Below are 23,758 nucleotides of genomic sequence, written 5' to 3'. Positions count from 1 at the left end.
CCAATTAATAGTTGTAGGCTATGCCGGACTGCAGTTAACTGACACCATGGAAAACAAAACCCTGGATAAGACAAGACTACTATATTTCGTTAAATTTTTGTTCTGCACAGATGCTCCTTTACTTACAACAAGGTTAGATCCCAATAAATCCATTGTAAGTCAAAAAATATAAGTCAAAATACATTAAATATACTAATCTACTAAACTTCACAGCTCAGCCTTTCTTAAACAGGCTCAGAATACTTATGTAGCCTATGATTAGGCAAAATCCTCTATCACAGAGCCTATTTTATAACATAATAAAGTATTTAATATCTCATGTAATTTACTGAATACTAAAAGTGAAAAACAGAATGGTTGAGCCGGCATTGAGGCACCATGGGTTAAGCCTGAGACGTCAATCGGATCCCATAGTGGAGCGCTAGTTCAAGTCCTGGCTGCTCTGCTTTCTGATCCAGCTCCCTGCTGATCTACCTCCCTGCTGGAGGCAGAGAGAGACAGAAATCTTCCATTTGCTGGTTCACTCTTCAAATGGCCACACGGCCAGGACTGGATCAGGCTGAAGCCCGCAGTCACAAGCTTCTTCCAGATCTCCCACATGGGTGCAGGGGCCCAAGGACTTGGGCCATCCTCTACTGCTTTCCCAGGTGATAGCAGAGAGCTGGACTGAAAGTAGAGCAGGGGCCAGCACTGTGGCATAGCAGGTAAAGCCGCCACCTGCAGTGCCAGCATCCCATATGGGCACCAGTTTCGAGTCCTGGCTGCTCCACTTCTGGTCCAGCTCTCTGCTGTGGCCTGGGAAAGCAGTAGAAGATGACCCAAGTCCTTGGGCCCCTGTACCCCCATGGGAGACCTGGAAGACTCCTGGCTCCTGGCTTCAGATCAGCTCAGCTCTAACCATTGTGGCCATTTGGGGAGTGAACTAGCAGATGGAAGACCTTTCTCTCTCTCTCTCTCTGCCTCTCCTTCTCTCTCTGTGTAACTCTGACTTTCAAGTAAATAAATAAATCTTAAAAAAAAAAAAAAACAAAAAAAAAACGAAAGAAAGTAGAGCAGCCAGGACTCGAATCAGCACCCACATGGGATGCTGGGACTGCAGGCAGCGGCGTTACCCACTATGCCACAGTGCTAGCCCCTGTAGTTTGTTTGCTTGTTCGTTTTTTGTGATGCCTTTGTCTGATTTTGGTATCAGGGTAAAGTCAATCACATAAGTTAAAAATGTTCCTTTCTCTTCTGTTGTTTTATTCCCCCAATTTTTATTTATTTATTTTGCTGGCTCACTCCCTAAATGCCCTCAATAGTTAGAACTGGGCCAAGGCCAAGTCTGGGAGCCAGGAATTCAATTCAGGTCTCCCATATGAATGGCAGAAACCCAATCACTTGAGCCAACACTGCTGCCTCCCATGATCTGCCTTAGCAAAAAGCTGAAGCCAGGAGCCAGAGCCAGATATTGAACCCAGGCACTGTGATACAGGATACAGGTGTCTTGACCAGCATCTTAACTCCTAGGCCAAATACCTGCCTCTCTTGTTTTTTTTTTTAATGAAGAGTCAGTATTAATTTTTCTTTTTTAAGATTCATTTTAGGTGCCGGCTCCATAGCACGTAGGTTAATCCTCCGCCTGTGGCTCTGGCATCCCATATGGGTGCCAGTTCAAGTCCTGGCTGCTCCTTTTCCAATCCAGCTCTCTTCTATGGCCTGGGAAAGCAGCAGAGGATAGGTCAAGACCTTGGGCCCCTGCACCCACATGAGAGACTGGGAAGAAGCTCCTGGCTCCTGGCTTCGGATTGGTGCAGCTCCGGCCATGGTGGCCATTTGAGGGGTGAAACAACAGGAGGAAGACCTTTCTCTCTGTCTCTCCCTCTCACTGTCTGTAACTCTACCTCTCAAATAAATAAAATCTTTAAAAAAAAAAAAAGATTTATTTATTTGCAAGGCAGAGTTACAGAGATAGAGACAGAAAGAAAGATCTTCCATCAGCTGGTTCACTCCCCAAAAGGTTGCCACAGCCAGGGCTTGGCCAGGCTGACATCAGGGACCTGGAACTCCATTTGAGTCTCCAACATGGGTGGCAAGGCCCAAGTACTTGGGCCATCTTCCACTGGTTTCCCAGGCGCATTAGCAGGGAGCTGGATCTGAAAGGGAGGAGCCAAGACTCCACCCAGCATTCTTATGGGATGCTGGCATCTCAGGCAGCAGCTTAACTTGCTGCACCACAACACTAGCCCCTATTTCTCTCTTAAATTCTGTCCATTTTGCTTCTTATATTTTGGGATTGGCCCCTTTCTCGTTATTAAATATCCTCCACCTTTTTTAAAAGACATTTTTTTAGAAGTCTATCTTATCCAATATTAGTGTAGCCACTCCAGCTCTCTTCTTGTTGCATTTTCCCTTACTTTAGTTTCAACCTATTTGTATGTTTAAGTCTAGTGTGTTTCCTATAGATTGCATATAGTTGAATCATATTTTTTCATTCACTCTGACAGTCTTTTGCTTGGATTATTTCATCTACTCACATTTAATGTTATTACTGATATGATAAAATTTACATCTGTAATTTACATCTGTCTGTCTCTCTGTTATTGTTGTTGTTCTGTTTCTCCTATGCTGCCTTCTTCTGTATTAAGTGGATGTTTTTTAGTATAATGAGTAATATTTTGTTATAATATTTTAATCTTTTAATGATCCTTAAGTTGTTTTTTAAGCTATTTTCTTAAGTGGTTACTCTAGGGCTTACAAATATACATCTTGACTTACAAAAGCTACCTGGGATTTATTAAAAAATTAATTTCAATGTAATTCAAATAATGGATTTTACTTCCATAGAACTCCATTCCTCTCCCTACTTTTGTGTTAATATTGTTACATGTATTGCATGTGTGTAATATATGTAAAACAAACAATACTCATTGTTATAATTATTACTGAAGAAGAAAGGTCAGGGGCCAGAGCCGTGGCACTGGCGCTGGCATCCCATATGGGTGCTGTTTCTAGTCCCGACTGCTCCTCTTCCAATCCAGCTCTCTGCTATGGCCTGGGAAAGCAGCAGAAGATGGCCCAAGTGCTCGGGCTCCTGCACCCATGTGGGAGACCTGGAAGAGGCTCCTGGCTCCTGGCTCCTGGCTCCTGGCTCCTGGCTTCGGATCAGAGCAGCTCTGGCCGTTGCAGCCATTTGGGGAGTGTAAGGCAGAGTAGTAGAGTTCTTCATCTTTCAAGCCTGCCTCCGTTCTTAGACAGAACCTCTGCCCTACACTGAGGTAGAGGTGGGGACAGTGGCCCCTGCTGTATGAGTAGGCACTAGGCAGCGGGTGGTAACCCTGGTCTTCTTGGTTTGACCTTTCCAGGGCAGAACCTCTATGAGCAAGCTGAAGTGGAGCAATTGAGGTTCCAGTACAACTGGCCTACCACACCTGGGAAAAGCTTCTGCCCTATAAGGAAGGGAAGGGAGTCTCAGGGCTCTCAGCCGCACCAGCCCAAACAGAACTTCTATAGAAATCATCTAGGAAAGACTGGTGTCCCAAAGAGAACACCCAAAGTACAAGAATGATTAACAGTGTCACAGAGAAGTCATATAAGTAAGCGTGGAAATAAAATCCATAAGCTCTACTTATAGGGGTCCTTGATAAGATTTTTGGTGAAGGTGTTTTAATGTGAAATATAGTTGTAGTCAAAACCAGAGTATTAAGGACAAAAGATTAAATGGATTGGGGAATTTTGAAATTTTAAACCACTCAAGGTTCCACATAACTAGGTTACATTTTTTGTTTTTCTCTATTTATTATGTCTTATTTCTTTTCCCCACAGGTGAGACCTGGAACCCCTTCAAATTACAGTACCAGCTAAGAAATGTACGAGAGCGAATTGCCAAGAACCTCGTGGAGAAGGGTATTCTGACCACTGAGAAGCAGAATTTCCTGCTTTTTGACATGACTACTCATCCAGTGACCAATACAACCGAGAAACAGAGACTAGTGAAAAAACTTCAGGATAGTGTTCTAGAGCGGTGGGTAAATGACCCTCAGCGGATGGACAAGCGAACACTAGCTCTCCTGGTGCTCGCCCACTCCTCTGATGTGCTGGAGAATGTCTTCTCCTCTCTGACAGACGACAAGTATGATGTAGCAATGAATCGAGCCAAGGACATAGTAGAACTGGACCCCGAAGTGGAGGGGACGAAGCACAGTGCCACAGAGATGATCTGGGCTGTGCTGGCGGCCTTCAATAAATCCTAAAGCCAGTAGGTGGGTTCTCCTAGCCCCTTGCTGGTTGTTGACCGTCAGAGACCCATACTGAGTTTTGTGTGATGAGCTGTTTTCATGGCTTTTTTTCCTCCCCTTCTCTTGAATCAGACTCGTGATTGGAGGAGAGCAACTTCAGGGCTTCTTTGTAGACTTTGGCCATTGGAGTAAGCAGGTTTTATTCTCCCTGTCCTTCCATTCCGTAGGTGAATGAAGTGAGTGAACCTATACACACCAATAAACACGTTCTTCCATTTCTTGGCTTAGTTTCATCCACCGTGCTTTTTGATCAACAGAAATGTTTAAGCAAGATTTGAGATTCTCCAGCAACAAAATGTGAATGAGATGAAGAGCAAACCATTTATTATACTGTTCTGTTTTCTGTCGTAAATAGATGTTTTCACAGCCTTTGTCTCTCTTAGATTCTGTTGAATAGTATAGTTTATTGAAGTAATTCTTGGAGCAAGCATTTAGCTTAGTGGTTAAGCTGTCAGGACACCTGGCAGAGTAACTGGTTTGACACCCAGCTCTGGCTCCTGACTCCAGGTTCCAGTCCACAAAGACCTGGGGAGGCAGCAGTCATGGCTCAGCTAACGCGGGAGACCTGAATTGAATTTCTAGCTTCCAGTTTGGGCCAGATCCACTCCCAGCTGCTGTGGGAATGTCGGGGAGTGAACTAGCAGATGGGAGTTCTGTCTATCTCTGTCTCTGTCTCTGCCTCTGCCTCTGCCTCTCAGAAGAAAAAAAGGCAGGCAGGAGGGATGGAAGCAAGCAAGGCTGGCCAGCCAAACTATCTTTGGATGAAGGGCCATGGAAACAAAACTAATTTTTGGAGCAAATGGTCTCTGAGGTTACATGTCTTGCTAGTGATTTTCTCATCTTTCCTTTTCTGTGATAATGAGAAAGTCCCAAATGTGATTGCCTAGATCTCATAGTATGCTCCCTCTTAGCATTATCACACTTCTTCATTTGCTAAGACAAAAAAATCTAACAGAAAAAAAAATGTATCCCGCCCACCTCCTTCATATAGTCCACATTAGAATTAGTAAAGGAAGGGGGGGTGGGGAATGAGCATCCTTCAGCAGGACTGTTCTGTTTCTCCAGACTACTGTAAATGTGTCTTCTCTGACTGAAGTGAGTGAACTGTAAACTTCAGTTGCCTAATAGCAGCTCCTTGAGTACAAACAGTATATCTGATCTTCAGATCTTCTTGTTCCTTGGGGTTTCTTTGTTTCTGCTTCACGTATAAATTGATAAATCCTGTCCATACTTTAGAGTTCTGGGAGTTTTATCTATATGTAGTCATCCGTCTTGTTTACATATTAAAACACCTTCACCAAAAATCTCATCAAGGACCCCTATTACTAGTCATCCCTCTTGTTTCAACACAGCTGTCTTTCTGACCTAAATAATATTTTACATTTCAGTAGTGAGGGTAAAGAGAAGCCTTATTAAGAATGACCCTATTTAGCGGGGCAATTTGGCATCATAAAGTCCAATGTTTGGGGCTATAAAGAGGACAGGCACTAAGTTGTTCTAATGACAAGCATTTATTGTACGTTAAGTGGATGCTGCCTATTGGTCACTGCAGAGAGACAGACTAACAAAGGTCTGATACAGGTGACCCAGGTCTGCCATCGGATCCTCTGATCAGAAATAATGAAATGCTTTGAACTTCATCTACCCAATCTAGCACCAAAAAACTCCCCAATTCAGTTAACATCTAAAAAATGTTTCCCCTCAAGTGTCTGTCAGGTGAATAGAGATATAAATGCAATGTGAAACAAATTCTGAATGTGAGGCTGAGTCAGGTTTTAGTCTGACTCTGAAAGTACAAAAGCCAGTCCACGTGTGGTCTCTCTGGGACTTCTCTTTTCGGCCCATTTGAATAATTCGGCATGAACTGAAATCAGGTTTTTCGGTGGAAAGTTTCAGCTTGACTAGGGGTAGAAGTTGAGTTCTTTCTTGCAACTCTTAGTCAGTGTTCATTTTTATATAGTGTCCATAAGAGGAGGATGTCTTTAGTTTGGATCTGCATCATGTTCACTGCCAAACGCCTTCCCATTTAATGCATATGACCTTCACATTTCTGTATAATAAAGATCAGTTATTGCCTCTCTGATTCCTCTGTGCACAGGTTTGTAACTTCATTGTTCTAACTGGAAATAAGAGCTTTCCATGCAATGCTAGTGAGGCCTCCCCCTTTACACTATAGCATATCATCCTCTGTTTTGTCTTGTGTAGAAAACAGAGGAAAAAAAAGAAAGTTTATTGTAACATTGTATAGACTGGGGGACACTGCATACCAGTGCTGACCTGAACACCAGCTGATGAAAAGTCTGCATAGTATCTCCATCTCAGTCAAAGTAAGTTACCCAATTATACCATAACTACCAGGAAGAAAGTGAGTATGACCTGCCCTCCTAATGTCTATTTGCAAGTGATGCCTGAATTTATCTAGAAGCTAAAAGCCTGAGATCCCAAAGGTAGATAACACATCTATCACAGAGTTAGCATGTAAACATACCACTGTGCTCATAACTGGCTTATTGTTCTTCCTTTCTTTACAAAGGAAAAACAAGTAGTTTATTTATTAGGACTGTTTGTACTTTCCTGTTATTTCTATTTAAGACAAAGCACTGTGACCATAGTCGTGTCCATGCAATGTTTTATAAAATGTGCTACAAAACCCACCGAATGCCCATGCACAGTGAGGTACCTTGCTACAATGCAGGTTTCCAGTAAATCAGTCTCTGCGGTTAGTACTTCAGGAAGCTTCATTTTAAACAAGCTCTGTAAAAGCTTGCATGTTAAAATTTTAGAATACCAATCTTATTTTATTGCCTGCATTTTCATTCATCCAAAAAAATAATGAGAACTTAGAAACTGACTGGCACTTGCTAGGTACTGACATAACACATGCTTCTAACTCCCAAGAATGCATATTTAAATGAGCAAGAAAGATACTTTGTGATAAATACTCAAGTAAAAGTATAAACTTAATACTTCGAAGCAAAAACAAAGAACTTTCTTCTTGGGAATATTAGGAAAAACATTGAGGAGTTATATTTCCTTATAGTGGTTATCATATACTGGGCACTTTTATTGTCAGGTACCATGCTAACTGTTTTTTGTTGTTGTTTTTTTTTTTAATTTTTTTAAAGAGTTACAGAGAGAGGTAGAGACAGAGAGTAAGGTCTTCCATCCACTGGCTCATCCCCAGATAGCCGCAATGGCCGGCCAGAGCTGTGCCGATCTGAAGCCAGGAGCTAGGAGCTTCTTCCAGGTCTCCCACGTGGGTTTAGGGCCCCAAGGACTTGGGCCATCTTCTACTGCTTTTCCAGGCCCTCGCAGAGAGCTGGATCAGAAGTAGAGCAGCCAGGAGTCGAACCAGTGCCCATATGGGATGCTGATGCTTCAGGCCAGGGCTTTAACCCACTGCGCCACAGCGCCGGCCCCCCAATTGGTTTATGTATTATCTCATTTATTCCTCACAACCCTAAAAAACCCTTCAAGGTTCTTTTAAAGAAAACTTGAGAGGTGATAGGCTTGCCTGAAGAAACAGTGCCAAACGTGAGTTCAACCTAATACTCTCCATTTGAACTCAGTCTTTTAAAAAAAAAAAAATGATTGATTGATTGATTTGAAAGGCAGAGTTACAGAGGCAGAGGCACAGAAAGAGAGAGAGGTCTTCCATCCTCTGGTTCACTCCCCAGATGGTTGCAAGGACTGGAACTGTGCGGATTCGAAGCCAGGAGCCAGGAGCTTCTCCTGGGTGTCCCACACAGGTGCAGGGGCCCAAGCACTTGGGCCATCTTTTACTGCTTTCCCAGGCCATAGCAGAGAGCTGGATTGGAAGAGGAGCAGCTGGGACTTGAACTGGCACCCATATGGGATGCTGGCACTGCAGGCGGTGGCTTTACCCACTGTGCCACAGCACCAGCCCCTGAACTCAGTCTTAAATGTTTGTTTCAGGCTAGAGGGGAGAGCTGAGACTACTCCAGGCAGGGGAAACAATATATACAAAATAATGATAATATGCTAGAATTTCATCAATGTGTGTACTTTTCACATATTCCTGGAAAATATCATTCTAAGGGAATATAGGTAAAGTAAAAAGTGACTGAACCTGGCAAATTATCTTCTTGTTTGTTGACATTCATTTATTCCTTCTTTGACACTTTATAGAGAACTGAGTTTTTCTGACATCATTTTCCCTTTCTCTTTTGTTTTTTAAGGATTTATTTATTTGAAAGCAGAGTGACAGGGAGAGAGAGATCTTCCACCTACTGGTTGACTCCCTAAATGGCCAGAAAGGTCAAGAGAGAGAGAAAGAGAGAGAGAGAGAGAAATGAATCTTCCATTCTCTAGTTCATTCCCCAAATGCCTGCCTCAGCCAGGCTGGACTTAGGAACTCTATTCAGCTCTCTGATGTGGATCACAGGAACCCAAGTATTTGGGTTATCTGCTGCCTACCATGCACAATAGCAGGAAGCTGTACTGGAAGTAGAGGAGCCAGGACTCAATCCCAGGCACTGCAACATGTTCCAAGCAGCAATTTAACCCACAGGCATCAGAAAAGCCCACCCAGGACCTCTTTTTTCTATTTTTGCCTTTATGAGCCTATCTACTTCCACAAGCTTAGTTATATCTATGTGAAACAGTCCAAAAACTATACATCTTTGGGTTCTGCTTTTCTCCCAAACTCCACATCTACATTTCCTAGAACACTGAAGTCTGAGATATGGAGATCTCAGAGGCCAGGTACCCCGAGTCTTCATTGCCTAGATACTCCCAGCAAATGGCTCACCGGCTTTGAATGCGTCAGTGTTCTCAAAACCGAGTGGACTCATTTCCTCCCTGCTTCCAGTTTCATTTCCAGCTCGAGTCTTCTTGAATTTATTTCTACAAACAGTCACCTAGAGGCACAGCTTTCTCATTCCTATAACTCTTGCTAATCTAGTAGATTCCATGTTTACAAACACTCTCAATTAGGTACACTGCTTCCTATTTTTTTTCTCCATTGTATTTTTGTATACATGATCACTTAAAATCACTGATTTTCTAGACCACATTCAGGTTAGTGAAGGGCTTTTATAAATTGATTACATTATCTAAACTTCACACATGGGGAAATAACATTTAAAGACAGGTTTAGAAAATTTAATCCAGGAAGTTGCTTCCTTTCTCTGGTTGCAAGGTTGATTCATGCCTGGCTGCTGGGCCACGATTCACAGGTATAGCCAAGAAAACTGGGTACAGACCTCCAGAACCAAGACTATCCAATTTACCCCCATTCCAGTACAGGTTTCTCCATTCAGATCACTCGTCCTGAAAGGGAACCTTACAAAACCCTTCTAAGATACATGCACTGTCGACAGTGGAATCACTGCCGTTGGTAAGCCAGCAGCTATGTGAGCCTGTGTCAATGAAGATGTGCTGGGAAAGATTGGAAACAGGCCAGAGAGCAGCGTCATGTATATGTTGATCCACATTCAAATAGATTGCTTTCTGCTGCCAGAAGGAGGCCAACTTTTCTGGTTATGACATTGAACATTTTTTCCTCGTTAGTGTCATCTGGCCCATAATTTTCCAACTGGAGGCCTAGACTCTCCTCTCAGCAGCCAGTGCCCCACTGAGTCTTCCTCAGCCATGCTTGGGCTTACTGCAGTCTTTTTGTTCAACTCACCCTGGCACAGGCGTCTTTGGCTGACCCATAATTCTCTGTTCTTTACTACTATGTTCCTAAGTGAAATCTTTTCTTTTTTTATTTGACATGTAGCATTATAGACAGAGAGAGACAGAGAGAAAGGTCTTCCTTCTGTTGGTTCACTCCCCAAATGGCCGCTATGGCCGGTGCTGCGCTGATCCAAAGCCAGGATTTGGGTGCTTCTTCCTGGTCTCCTATGCGGGTGCAGGGGCCCAAGCACCTGGGCCTTCCTCCACTGCCCTCCAGGGCCACAGCAGAGAGCTGGACTGGAAGAGGAGCAACCGGGATTAGAACCCGGTGCCCATATGGGATGCTGGCACCGCAGGCAGAGGATTAACCAAATGAGCCACGGCGCAGGCCCCCTAAGTGAAATCTTAATTATCTCCTACCTAAAGTTTTCAGGGGAACCCTAGCTAGACTATCCACCTCTAGTATCTTTCAGCTTGGAATTCGGAATATTTTTACTTATTAGTAACAAATTTATCTTCCAAAAGAGCAGTCCTGATCTGTCATTCTCTGGCCTAAAAACCTTAAATGTCTTTCACTGATCACTGAACTATTCACAAGTTCCTTAACCTGGCATTCAAAGACCTCCACGTACTGGCTTCGAATCTGTTTTTCTAGACTTCATGCAATACCGGTGACCTATTATACCCTACCTTCTTTCATCTTGACCTGAAAAACTCCTAGGTTCTTTAAAGCTCATTTCAAATACCACTTCTGTTATGAAGGCTTTTTTAGACCCGTTTAGGGTCTAAACCATAAACCTTCCTTTGAACCCCTAAGCACTTCATTAATACTTTTATTTGGATGCCTTCCAGATTTCACTTTGTGTGGTAGTCATTTCTGTAGGCCAGTGCTCTTCAAACTTTTCCATTAGAAGTGCACCTAACTGGGACAGCACTGTGGCACTGCTAGCCGCCATTTAGGATCCGCACAAGTCAGACTGGAGTGGCAGGTTGAATCGATGGCCCCCAAGTACTTGGGTTCCTGCCACCCATGCGGGAGACGCAGGTGGAGTTCCAGCTTCCTGAGCTGAGCCCCTTGCGGCCATTTGGGGAGTGAACCAACGCACGGAAGATCTCTCTCTCCCTCTCTTCTTTTAACTAAATAAAGCTTTAAAACCAAAACCAAACCTGTGCTGCCGGTTTCAAGATTTGTCCGCATGAGATGGCCCTGAAAAAATATCAGACCTATCCTAAGGGTTAAATTAAGGAACACCAACCAGTGTCCTGGCTAAGGACCAAGTGATACCCCAGAACATGTTGGGTCCCCTCTGACCTCTAAATTATCCTCTGGGAGACCAACAGTTTTCTGTTAACATAACGCAAAGCTTAATCCTCAAGGTTTACAACCTTTGGCCCCTCGGACGGTCTCCAAGCTTCCAGAGCACGAGGCGATAGAGCCCACCGAAGCAGCAAAAAAATGCCCAAGCTAGCAGTCCCTCCCCTAGGATCCCCCGCAGGCTTCCAATTGGTTCCTGTGGTTCACTGTCTTCCCAGGTTGGTCTTCCAACTTGTCAGTCGCTTCCAAAGGGCCCACATTTAGCCAGCGACTATTGGTAGATAGTTACGTCATTGCCCCCATCTACCGCACTGCCATTGGCTCCCATAGGAAGGGGCGGTCGTAACGTCACGGGCGAGGGCCGCCATTTTGACTGAGCAACCCTAGTGACAGGAGCCGAAGCAGCAGCGCAGGTTGTCCCCGTTTCCCCTCCCCCTTCCCTCTGTGGTTGATTTCCCGGGCCCCCTACACTCCACAACCCCGGCTCTGCCATGTCCCAGAAACAAGAAGACGAGAACCCTGCGGAGGAGACCGGCGAGGAGAAGCAGGTGAAATGGAGGGGGTGCAGGCGGGCGAGCCAGGGGCGACCGTGATGGGGCGGGAGACGGTCTCCCACCGGTGCGGATTGGTCGCCATGGTCTCAGACTCTGCAGGGGTTGGCCGCTTCTTGCGTCACGCAGAGCAGGCGGCTACACGGCCTAGTGCTTTGGCATTGGTTAGTTGGGTCTATTGTCAGTCAGTGCTGTACCCTTCCTGATTGGTCAGTAGGACTAAAGCTCAAACCATGGAAGCAGCGCTGTGATTGGCCTGGCTTGGGCGCGGGGCGGGTGTTTGGAAGACTGGGTGAATGAAAGGGGGGCTGGTGGTCCTGAGGCGCGATAGGTGTTGAGGGTTAGTAGCGGTGAGTGACCCATGCACCAGGCAGGGGCCCCGTGTCCCCAGTCCGCTGAAAGGTACAGAACGGCGTAAAGCTGTCTAAAAAGGACCAGCGTTAGGGAAGGAGAAGAGTATTCCTGGCTGGCTTAGGCGGCAACTTTCTCAAGAGGCCTTATGTTTGATAGTTGAAGATGGCCTATTGTTCGCCTTCTGTGAGGACCGAACTAGATCGAAGAGGACTAGCGTTCCAAACTTAGTAATGGAGGTTAGACCTGGAAAAGACGCCGGCAGCGGTGACGAGAGACCGTCTTCTTCCCCCAGACTTCCAAGGCGGTGGGACTTAGCCCACCGGGATTCTGTGGTGGAAACACACGCCAAGTAAACCACCCTGGGGCTTGTATTTGACTTCCAACATTTAGTGCTGGACTCGAGGACCCGGGATGCACCTGGTGCTCAATGTATGCCTTATTTCCAAGAGAAGGGGATGAAATCTCGCTGCGAAGAGCTGCCCGTTGATTCCAGGCCCTTCTAAAAAGCCACCAGCAAGGGGCAGCAGGGTCCTGCGAACCAGTTGAACTCTTGGCATTTCCCCAGATTGATTTTTTGGTGAAAACTGGTGGGTAAATACTAGTGAACCTACTGTTCATTTTCATCTCTGGTTACCTGTTACCTTTCTACCACGATATTATGGAAATATTGAAGTAGTGCTGCGTTGCCACCAAGGTGGAAAAGGCCACACAGCTAGTCTTGTGTGCAGGGAGCCTTACCAGATGGCTGTCCTACCTTAAAAAGAAGGAATATCTCAGCAGACTTAGCCCTTTGATTTCCCATTTGACCTGCAGGACAGCCTAGGAAACCTTCTACTCACCTGGTGTCACCAGAAGTCCTGGCTAGCTCTGTTTTTTCCTAGTGTCTGTGTTGAGTGAGCCATGACCTGCTCTGTGATTACTATGTTTAGTTATTACCTTTAATCCAGTACTGACAGGTACTGGGTGGTTCCTTGGGCAAAGGGTGAGAAGTAGCATCTTCTTCTTCTCATCATACAGTCATCTTCAGGGATTTGAACAAAGGTCTAACTTAAAGCGGAGGTGCTGGCGCTGTGGCATAGCAGGTAAAGCCACCGCCTACAGTGCCACCATCCCATATGGGCACGGGTTCAAGTCCTGGCTACTCCACTACCACTCCAGCTCTGCTATGGCCTGGGAAAGCAGTAGAAGGCGGCCCAAATCCTTGGGTCCCTGCACCCGCATTGGAGACCTGGAAGAGTCTCCTGGCTCCTGGTTTCAGATGGGCTCAGCTCCAGCTGTTGGTGGACAAATGGGACGTGAACCAGTGGATGGAAGATCTCTCTCCTTCTCTCTGTCTCTGCCTCTCTGTAACTCTACCTTTCAAATAAGTAAATAAATCTTTTAAAAAGATATATGGATATAGATATATAAAGAGCAGAGTGGAGATAGCATGTTTACTAGTGGGTGGATCTCCAGGGAAAGTAGATCATGTAATAATCAGATATTAAAAGCAGTTATTTGTCGGTCTTTAATTTTATTTGGCTCATTTGTTTCTTCTAGGACACACAAGAGAAAGAAGGTATTCTCCCTGAAAGAGCTGAGGAAGCAAAGCTAAAGGCCAAATATCCAAGCCTAGGACAAAAGCCTGGAGGCTCTGACTTCCTCATGAAGAGGCTCCAGAAAGGGGTATGGGGCACAATCTCTTACCCTCTTACTTTGGAGCTAAAGTGGACTCGGGATAAAGTCTGTAGAGGTTGTACTGGACACTTTTCTGAAGGTTCTGTTGTGCAGCGATAGGAATTAGAAACTCGCAAAGAGCATGGCATATTATTATTGTAAATGCCTGATACAGTATCACTTCTCTTCTAGTTTCCCATCTAGGAAATTAAGACTTCCTGTAAGAGCACTTGGATATGTGAGGAAAGGGGGAAAGATGTTGAAGGCTGGAATGCAGACTGCCTCCAGACATTGGCCCGATTGGGGACAGTGCTTTTTAAGGATTGGAGATAAATTTTAGGGTACATCGTATCAGAAAAAGATCAAATTGTCTGCCTACAGAAATCCTCAATTTGAGATGAACAGGTTTCTTCAGACCTTGAAGTTAGCAGCAGCCATCACTTAGACCCCCTCAAGAGACTTAACTGTTCCTGCCTAGAGTGGTTCTCGCTAAGAGAAAGTCTGCCCTCAAAGCCATCTAGCGGCTGCTCGGGTCTCTCAGTCCCCAGGAGCACCTGCAGCTGACAGAGGGGTTGTAAGTCATGAAGCAGGAGTGTGCCCCTCTTGTGTGTGGGGGGGAAATGAAGAGTTAAACCTGTCCCTGTGGAGAATCCCAGTGACTGAGTCTGAGTCATAGATGATAATGCGATGCTGGTTTGCAGCTTACCTTGCTGTAGGCAAGGCAGGCGTGGGCAGGCTGTCACAGCCATGGAACATGTGTGGGAGTGGCAGGAGTCAGCACATTATCCTCATGAGCAAGCCCAGTTTCTATTCCTAGTCTGAGAGAATAGTTTTGAATTTTGAAGTTGTTGGCTTGAATTTGATCTGCCGTTTGCTAGGACAGCCCTAGCTTGACCCTTCTCGTCCATCTTACTCATTTCTGGTTCCTTGGCACTGATCTGTTGCTTTGGACTTGGTAAGGTCCTCATTAAGCCTTTGTGAATAAAGCAACTTGGGATGAACCATCCTGTACTGAGAAGGGTACAAAGGATGTAGGGAGTATCCCTTGATTCTGCAAACACATACTGTTGCTAGGATCTGCCTGCATACTTGAAAAAGGCAGAGCACACTGGGGAGATGACATTAAGTGTGTGTGATTCATGTTAAACGGTGTATGCATGAAGTTAATCAAAGATGACTTCTTGGAAAATGTGAGTGCGGTTTCTTTATATTGGATGTGAGATGTCAGTCTCCTTGCTTTTGAGGAAGGTCAGAACTCCTCACTCACCTCATTCTTATCTCTTAGCAAAAGTACTTTGACTCAGGAGACTACAACATGGCCAAAGCCAAGATGAAGAATAAGCAGCTGCCAAGCGCAGGACCAGACAAGAACCTGGTGACTGGTGACCACATCCCCACCCCACAGGATCTGCCCCAGAGAAAGTCCTCACTCGTCACCAGCAAGCTTGCGGGGTAACCTGGGCACCCCCTCCTCCCCTTCCTCACCCACTGGACTTTATGTATTGTAGGCAGGGATGGAATTGGGCAGCTAGTCAGATCTTTCCAGATTGCTAGCCGAAAATGCTGCTGCCGGGGGCTACTGAGGAGGTCACGTGGGTTGAAGAGGGGCTCTTGAGGTCATTTCTTTGGTTACATGGAGACTTCTCACCTTCACTATAGCCCAGGTAGGGGCCGGGAAATAGGAAAGACCAGGATTGGATGATGCTGCAAACTTTTTCTCAGTGAGAAACTGGAGAGAGGTCCTTTCTCCTCTTGGAAGATAATATCCCGAAGTGGTTAGGCTGAGCCCTGGGAATAATATGGCAGGTTGAACAGCCCCGGGCTAACCTGACGTGTTGGGAAAGGTAGATGGGGTGAGATGTGTTTTCTGTGCTTCTGAGTGTTGTGTCCCTCGGGCTGCTGTTGCTTTCTGTGTTCCTTGTGGCAGGCAGAGAGAGTCCTCACCCAGGCCTGAGTGGTCTGCCTGAAACTGCAGTGCCTAGTTAACCTCTACTTAGTGTGGCTACAGAAAGATTGGCAGACATTACTCACAGAAGATGGGCACCTTCTCTCTCTCCTTGCATGTTGCTTTACAGAGTGTCATGGGATAGTAGGAAGAGCAGTGGTTTAGGAGTCTAGACACCTAGGTTCTGGGTCCACTTGGCCTCAGCAGTACTGATGTAGGAACCTCAGTCAAGTCATTTAGTCTCTTTGGATTTCTATTTCCTCATTGTAAAAATAGTTATTAAATATACATAAATTGATGGTGATTGTAAAATCCTATAACTGCCAGCAGAAAAATTCTGTGCTGTGCATTGGGTGAGCCTCCGTGCTAGGCAAGTGCAGAGGGGACCCTCCATCAAGGACAGAGGAAGTTGGAGTTTGCAACAGAACTTCATAGTCCTGAGCGTCAGATTCTTAAGAAGCTAGCCATGGGCCCCACCCACTTTTTCCCACAGCCCACGTCTGGACCTTAGCTGCTCAAGAACTGCTCCGGCAGCAGAGTTCTTGGCTATGGAAACACGCTTGGTCATGCACACGTGGAGAACCATGCTTCGGGTGTAATTGGGTGCCAGGTATATTGTTAGGGAGAGAGAACAGGAAGGGGTAAACCACTGCAGGGCTGGAACAGCAGGTTTTAGGAGATGATTCACCTTGGAGGAAGCTGGGGCGACGAGGGAGGAAGACTGAGAAATCCCTGCCTTCCTAGAGCTCGGTAGCCCAGCTCTTGTGCAGTGAGGAGGGGTGGCAGTGGTGAGCCTGAACAGGTGGAGGAAAGGGGCTGCCGGTGGCACCGCTTGGCCTGAATCTTACTGAATGCAACCTGCTTGATACGGCAGGAGGGCCAGGGTGAGAACTTACTGTTCGAAAATGCAAGATTCCGGAATCCTCTCTTGCTCTTTGACCTCACAATTCTGAAATGCCAAACATTTGGCTTGATGAGGATACCTGATGAATTTGCTGGTGTACATGTAGGAGAATAAGGTGTGTATCTGCTTCTTTCCTGACTGGCCGTTCGATGTTCAGGCTGCCACTCAGATTGGATAGGAAAAGGTTGGTGAGGAAGGCATGGAGAAGAGAGCAGGCTCCCTGGCCCCCAAATTCCTTGACTGTCACTTGTAATTGTATATAATTTTTGTGTTCCTTGCTCCATTTCCTCATGCTGTCATCCTTAATCAAAAGTCCATGTGGGAAGGGGAAAATGCTGAACATCATTGTATAGTTTCCTTGACTGTCCTGACCATAATGTACATAAATGTCATGTTATTATATATATAAATATATATATAATTTTGTACGTTTTCTTCATCTCTGATCTTCTCGAATTCTGTACTTTTTCTTTTCTGTGTCAGCTGCCTTCTCTCTCCGTCAGTTTGAGTCCTCAAGAGTTATGGTCACAAAAGTCTGATTTTAGCAAAGGAGCAGGGAAATCAGAAAAGCTGTTGATCTCACTCCCTCCCTACCTAGTCATCTTCAGAGCTGAGAAGACAGAAACGCGCTGCATTTTGTATGTGCCACCTGTTTCCATGGCTTGAAGCACAGAGCGTCCTCAACAAGGAAAAGTCATTTTATAACCCAAATGCAGATTGCTTTGGTTAAATCTAAATTACTAAATCCACTCGAAATATCGTGTGTGTGGTCTGGCCTTGGCCTCCACGCAGTGACCACCGCATCACTGTGCCACCTCATTGTTGGTGCTGCAAGTGGCTGTGGCCAAGCTATGCAACCAAGCCCACTTTGAGCCAGGCTGTGCACCTCCCTGGAAACCTCCAACAATTTTGATCTTGTCTAAAGAATTGTTTTTCTGTGTTTGTTTTCCATGAGTAGTTCCAAAAAGGTAGAAAACACTGTTTTGTAGATAGGGAAGGACTAAAATATTCTCTTTTTTTTTTTTTATTACTTTTTGCAACTTCCTTAAAGATAGGGATGAGGTATATGCCAGGAAGCCTAGTGATTATTAAGTATGAAGGCATCTTGGGGTAGAATCTGGGATGGAATTCAGGGTTTTTCCCCTATTACTTGACCTTGTTTTTTTGTTTTGTTTTGTTTCTTCTATGTTCGTTCACAGCGGCCAAGTTGAATGATGCTGCCCGGGGCTCCACCAGATCCTGAGACGCTGCCCCCCTGGGTCCTGTGCTGGCTCCTGCCCCTCCCTGCCTTTGCAGCCAGGGGTCAGGTGGTGGCCCAGGTGCGGGCTGGAGAGGCAGAAGCCCCTGCCCGTTGGTGTCCCAGCGCATGGAGCCCCTTGGGCCGAGCACCAAGACCTTGAACCTTTTTTGTTTTACCTTTTTTCCAAATAACTGTTGGGAAAAAAATCTCAATGAAATCCTGGGGGTGGGGTTGAGAGGGTGGGGTGGGAGATTTGGGGGAATATGAATTAGGGCTGGAAGTCGATCAAAACATTCCTGACTAGCCTCCTTCTTAACTGTGCAACTGGTGTGGGCTGCTGTGAGCGGGAGGAGGTGGAGCAGACTGGAGCTGAGGGACCACTTCAGCTCTGTAGATACATGCCTTGTTCGGATGTGCTGGAGACCTGGTGTTAGGTGAGAGAAACTGTCGGTCTACGCGTGACTCCTGCAGACAGCTCCTCTGGGTGCGCAGAGCAAGCTGAGAACTCATGTAAAGTGTTCATTTGAAGAAAGTTCTATCCTTGAAATAGATTTGTTGTGGGGAGAAGGGCAGTGAGTGTGGGGAAAAGGAGCGATGAGCGTGGGGAGCCCCACGGAGTCCAGGGGACTTTTTCAGTATTTGAAATAAACAACAAAAAGACCCACCAAAAAAAAAAAAAAAAAAACTCAACCTAGAAATACTCTGAAGCAGTTGGTGTGTTTTATTGGGGTTTGGGAGAGGGAAGAAGACCATACTGAAGACACCGTTCAGGGGAGACACTGGTGTGGGTGCCTGCGTTTCTGAGGAACTGGAATGTGGATGTGGCTGGGCTGCCCACTTCCGTCACTCAGGGGGAGGGAGGAGTGCTGGCGTGTGCAGCAGGGCCCCCCCCCCCCCCCCGCCCCTCCTCCTGTTTCTGTAGCTGGTGTAGAAGATGCAGCCGCCTCAGGGAGTGGCCCTCGATGGTGATCTGGGTGGTTCACTGAAACCTAAAGCTTAGTCCAGGCCTAGCAAAAAAAAAAAGAAGAAACCCTTTCTTTTTCTTCCTTTTCCCTTTAGTGTGCTGTTCCTTCGCAGGTTCCCCTCTGTGAGCGGCAAATGTGACCTCTTAGTGAAAAAACAAAAGACACGCAGGCTTTTCTGCATGTGGCCAGCAGAAGGCAGAGTGGCTCCTTTCTTCACGCGGTCCCCACCAGTACTGCTGGAGTCGGTCCTGCCCCTGAAAGTTGCTAAAAGCTGTTCATGCAGTGTGCAAAAGAAAGGTTACCACAGGAGAAACAGCCTCACACCAGCCGCCCCCAGCCCGCCCCCCAGCACCCCCCGGTGGTAAATCGGAACTCCCTGCCCATGTCGCCCAACTTTGACCAAGAGAATGATCGTGCTATGTTCCCTAATGTGCCTGGCTTCTCAGATGAGTGTGCTTCAAGGGAAATGGACAAGGTCCAGGAGACAGAGCTCTTCTTACTCTGTGAGAGGGGAAACCTTCCAAACTGGAGAAAACGGTGCGCTCAGTAGCTGGCTCCTGTTTCTCTCTCCTTAATCAGAAACTCCCCAAATAGAGCTTCATCTCTGGGGTGTTAGGCTCTGCTCTCTCCTGATTTAGCCAGGGGATTGTGATTCATCTTCACCTTCTGCTTTTTTTTTTTTTTTTTTTTTTGTAAATTAGTTGAGAGACCGCTCCCTTTGCTTGGCCTAGTCCCCAAATGCCCACAAAAGTTGGGGGTGGGCGCGTACCAAAACCGGGAGCCAGGAACTTAATCCAGGTCTCCCACCTTGGTGGCAGGAGCTCAGCCATTGGAGTCATCACAGCTGCCTCAGGATCCACGTTAGCGGGGAACGAATGAAGCTGGAGCTGTGGTTGAACCCAGGTGCTTCAGGTTGGGGCACAGGTGTCCCGGGTAGCTCTCAGCTGCAAGAACGATTGCACACTCAAGCCTTAGAGCCGTATAATCTGGGAACACAGTGGAGTCTGGTGGGGGGGGGTTAGTGAGCCTTTTTTTTTTTTTTTTTTTTTAAGATTTATTTGAAAGGCGGAGTGAGATCTTCCATCTGCTGGCTCAATCCCTAGATGACTGCAGTAGCCAGATCTGGGCCAGGCTGAAGGCAGGATTCAGGAACTTTGTCCTGGTCTCCTACATGAGTGCAGGGGCCCAAGTACTTGTGCCATTATCCACTGCCTTCCAGGGTGCATTAGCAGGGAGCTGGATTGAAAGCCGAAAAGCTTGAACTTGAACCAGCAGTTTGGTACTGGATGCTGGTGTCACAAGCGGCAGCTTAACTTGCTGAGCACAATGCTGACTCCAGCCTTCTTAACCGCCGCAAGCCAGTCCTGACTTCTTTCTGATCATGTTATCCCTGGTTTCTGTTTGCAAGGAGCTAGGGAACGAGGCCAAAGATGGGATCATTCATTTTAATGCAGGTAAAGAAGTTGAGGTAGAGAAGTAACTTACTTGTAAGGTGGCAAAGCTAGTTAGCTGAACAACTTTAATTAGTATCTAGGCTTTTTTAAATTTATTTTTGCCCTCTATTCTTGGCTTCCTTAGATCATAATTTTGGTCGGTAGTCTTAGGAATCCTGAGATGCCAAGAAATGTTTGTGGCTGGATCTGTATTCAGCTGAACATTCGCCATTCCTTCTTCACTCCTATACTGTAGGGCTAAGCAGCGAGGGCAAGCTGTTTCTGCAGTGCTTCAAATAGCTACTCCTGCTCTTTGTTGTAGCTGTTTTCGAAAGGCTTTCTCCCCAAGAGCTGAGTTGGGTTCTTCTACTGTGCTGACAGGCCTCTCAGCTGAGCCATCTGACATGCAGGGTGGCAGGGATGAAGTCACCATCGTCCAGCATTTATTTTAAGCTCCCATGGCCTGGGCATGGAAAAAGCACGCCAAAGAAAAGGAACTTGGAGAGTTGACATTAAGAATATCTGCGGTGAGAGCTAGCAGCACCCACACAAGCAGCCCTGGTGTGAATAGTGTTCTCCATGGAGCCTTGAGGGAGGTTCAAAAGGAAAAGGAATAAAAGCAAATTAACATAGTCCCAAGAGCTCAAGAAAGGAGAGGCAGGAGGTGGGTTATTGACTTTTTTTTTTTTTTTTTTTAGATGATTTAAAGCTATGGTGGGACTCCCCATACATGTGATTCTAATTCACAAGTAATGGTTAAACACTGACTTTGCAGCTAGAGATAACAGCTGTTATTGGGCAGATAAACAGTGGAAGAAATGGTGTCTTCCTTAGAGGAACTTACAGCCTCATTGAGACACCATTTAATGGCAAGACAGCATAGGCAGTTCAGTTCTGCACAGGGAAAATCCAGCTGGACTCATTAGATGGTGGGGGAAATGGGAGTTGAAGTGGGTCTTGCAAGGTGGCTGGTATTTAAACAGTGCAGTTCAATTACCGCTGAATAGTGCCTACAACACGCCAGGCACTATGCTAGAACACAGGTGATGTGTGGCTGCTCTTGCTTTCAAGGAGGTGATACCCTGGTGGGGAAACTACACACAGGAAGTGATACTGCAGTGCTGTACTTGGCGCGTTGGCAGTCGAGACGCTACTTAGAGGAACAGGGTTGAGTAAGAATTGCTACATATGTTGTGGCTTTTGTTTTAAAATGTTTTATTTGAAAGGCAGAAGAGGGAGCTCCAGTCTGCTAGTTCATTCCCCAAATGCCTACAATGGCCAAGGGAAGAGCCAGAAGCTGCAAACTCAGCCCAAGTCTCCACATAAGTGTCAAGAGTCCCAGTACCAGAGCCGCTGCCACTGCCTCTCCGGATCCGCATTATCAGAAGATAGAACCAGGAGCCACAGCCAGGCATGGAAACCAGTTTCTCTTCTGTGGAATTGCAGACTAACCAGTGTCTTAACCGTAAGGCCAAACACTGGCCCCTAATAATTGCTAACTATTTTGAATGCCATGCTAAGTTCTTACTTTACATGACCTCATTTAATTATTAATAGTTCTATGAAGTAGCTCTTTACTATTTCCATTAAACAAAAGAGAAAAAAATTTAGAAAATAAAACTAAAAAAAAGTAGGGCAAAGTAACTTCCCTAAAACCTGCCAAGTCCTGTAGCTGCTGAGAGCAGAAGCAGGATTCACTCCACTGACTGCAAAGGCTGGGGAAAACTAGTGAGACAATCTCATGGAGTAAGTTCTGAAAGATGAACAGGATGTCTCCAGAGAAGTGAGGTGGACAAGGAAGCACACCTTGAGGAGACAGAGTGGATGCCAGTGTTTCCTGAAGTAGTATAATCAGTCAGTCCTGGAGCATGGCTGGAGGCCAGGCCAAGAAGGCAGACAGGAGCCAGTGGCGTGCAGGCAGGTGTAGGGCCCACGAAGGGGATACAGAGAAGGGTCTAGCCAGATCGAGTTAGGCCATTGTCCAGAATAACTATGTGGAGAAGAGACTTAAAGGGGATGTACAGTGATAGACTAGTTCTAGTATTAGGCCACCTGGTTTTAAATCATCATTTTGATAACTCTGGACAAGTTTCTTAAACACTTCCTAGGGGGCCAGTGACAAGGCTGGCATTCCAGCTGCTCCTCTTCCATTCCAGCTCCTAGCTAATGTGCCTGGGAAAGCAGCAGAGAATGGCCCAAGTACTTGGGGCCCTGCCACCCGCGAGGGAGACTCAGATGGAGTTCTTGTTCTGGCTTCAGCCTGGCCCAGATGGGCATTGTGGCCCTGGGAAGTGAACCAGTGGAAGGAAGATTCATTCTCCCTCCCTCCCTCCCTGTCTCTCTGTTACTCTGCCTTTCGAACAAATCAATCTTAAACAAAACAAAAAACACATCTCTCTTCTTCAGTCTACTTATTTGCAACATAAGAATGAAGTGTCTACTGTAAAGGGTTGTGATGACTAAACAGAAGCCCTTACTACAGGGGCTACAATAGTGCATAAAATATGGTTCCTGCCCTCTAGGAGTTCAGAGCCTGTAAGGGGATATAATAAAGGCAGGTAGACAAGCAGTTGGAATACAGATGCTCAGTGTTAATGCAGGGATTTTAAAATGCTCTGGAAACACCCAGTAGGAACACCCATCCAATTTAAGGAGGTGGGAGAAAGACAGGAAAACCCTTTCACAAAGCAGCTTCTAAGCTGAAAATCTGATTGAGGAGTAGGATTTATTCAGGTAAATGGTTTAGACTGGAAAAAGGGGTCTTCCAGGTGGGAAGAACCCTATGTAAAAGGATTCAGAGGAGTTACATTGTGGAAACTTTAAATTCAGCCCCGGGAAACATGGGAGGGGTGAGGCCAGAAGAAGGAAGCAAGATTCAGATCAACAAATAGGCCCTTTGGACTCTGTCCTAGAGGCAATGAGAAGCTGCCACGGAAAGATCTTTTGCAAGGCAGTGACATGATCAAGTAGGCTCTATAGAGTAATCTGACTGCAGAGAGAGATTGGCAAGAGTAAAACGTACGTGGCTGTGCTAGCAATGAGATGAGAAAACAGAGGGGGTTGGCTGTGTGAGGAGAAAGAGGAGTTCACTCTGGGGTAAAATAAGTTTAGAGTAAGAATAAAACTCTAGGTGGAGAATTCTCTGCTGCACTTCACTTAGCGAGCTGAGTAAAGAGCCAGACAGACTTTATTATGTTGGTACAATACTGTGGGTGAGATAAGAATAGGAGCTGAATAGTGACAGTGAGGAAAAACAGTGAGCAGTTCAAGAGATCTATGGGAAATACAGTGAGTAGGATTTGGTGTGGGATGTGGGACTCGGGAAGACGAAGGAGTCTAATAACAACCGGGTTTCTGGTTTGGATCATTAAATGATGATGCTGTAACTGCACTGGGAATACAAAGGAAAGAACACATTTGGCAAGGAAGACGATGGGTTGAATCTTGCAGAAAGGTTGATTTGTCCCATAGGACATCC

The 23,758-nt window shown here is 46.0% G+C and overlaps 2 protein-coding genes across 5 annotated transcripts in view; both read left to right on the top strand.

Moving 5' to 3' along the window:
* The window catches only part of GOLPH3L (golgi phosphoprotein 3 like), a 45,887-nt gene extending 41,395 nt beyond the window's left edge, over positions 1–4,492 (top strand). For all 3 annotated transcript variants that reach the window (XM_062192193.1, XM_062192192.1, XM_062192194.1), the window contains one exon: positions 3,805–4,492. In XM_062192193.1, the coding sequence (XP_062048177.1) occupies positions 3,805–4,232 (428 nt within the window). In that variant the 3' untranslated portion in view covers positions 4,233–4,492. The remainder of the gene's footprint in view (positions 1–3,804) is intronic.
* A 7,092-nt stretch (positions 4,493–11,584) lies between these two features.
* ENSA (endosulfine alpha) lies at positions 11,585–18,600 on the top strand. Of its 2 annotated transcripts, XM_062192190.1 has the most exons (4): positions 11,585–11,780; positions 13,677–13,802; positions 15,079–15,245; positions 17,842–18,600. In XM_062192190.1, the coding sequence occupies exons 1-4, from the start codon at positions 11,724–11,726 to the stop codon at positions 17,855–17,857; spliced, it is 366 nt and encodes a 121-aa protein (XP_062048174.1). In that variant the 5' UTR covers positions 11,585–11,723; the 3' UTR covers positions 17,858–18,600. The 2 variants fall into 2 exon arrangements, with proteins under 2 accessions (XP_062048174.1, XP_062048175.1); XM_062192191.1 differs by lacking the exon at positions 17,842–18,600 and having other exon boundaries at positions 15,079–17,834.
* Positions 18,601–23,758: the final 5,158 nt, after the last annotated feature.

This window comes from Lepus europaeus, chromosome 5 (assembly GCF_033115175.1).
Source record: "Lepus europaeus isolate LE1 chromosome 5, mLepTim1.pri, whole genome shotgun sequence".
NCBI lineage: Eukaryota > Metazoa > Chordata > Mammalia > Lagomorpha > Leporidae > Lepus > Lepus europaeus.
Note: the sequence above shows the minus strand (reverse complement) of the source record. Positions and strands in the feature narration are given on the sequence as shown.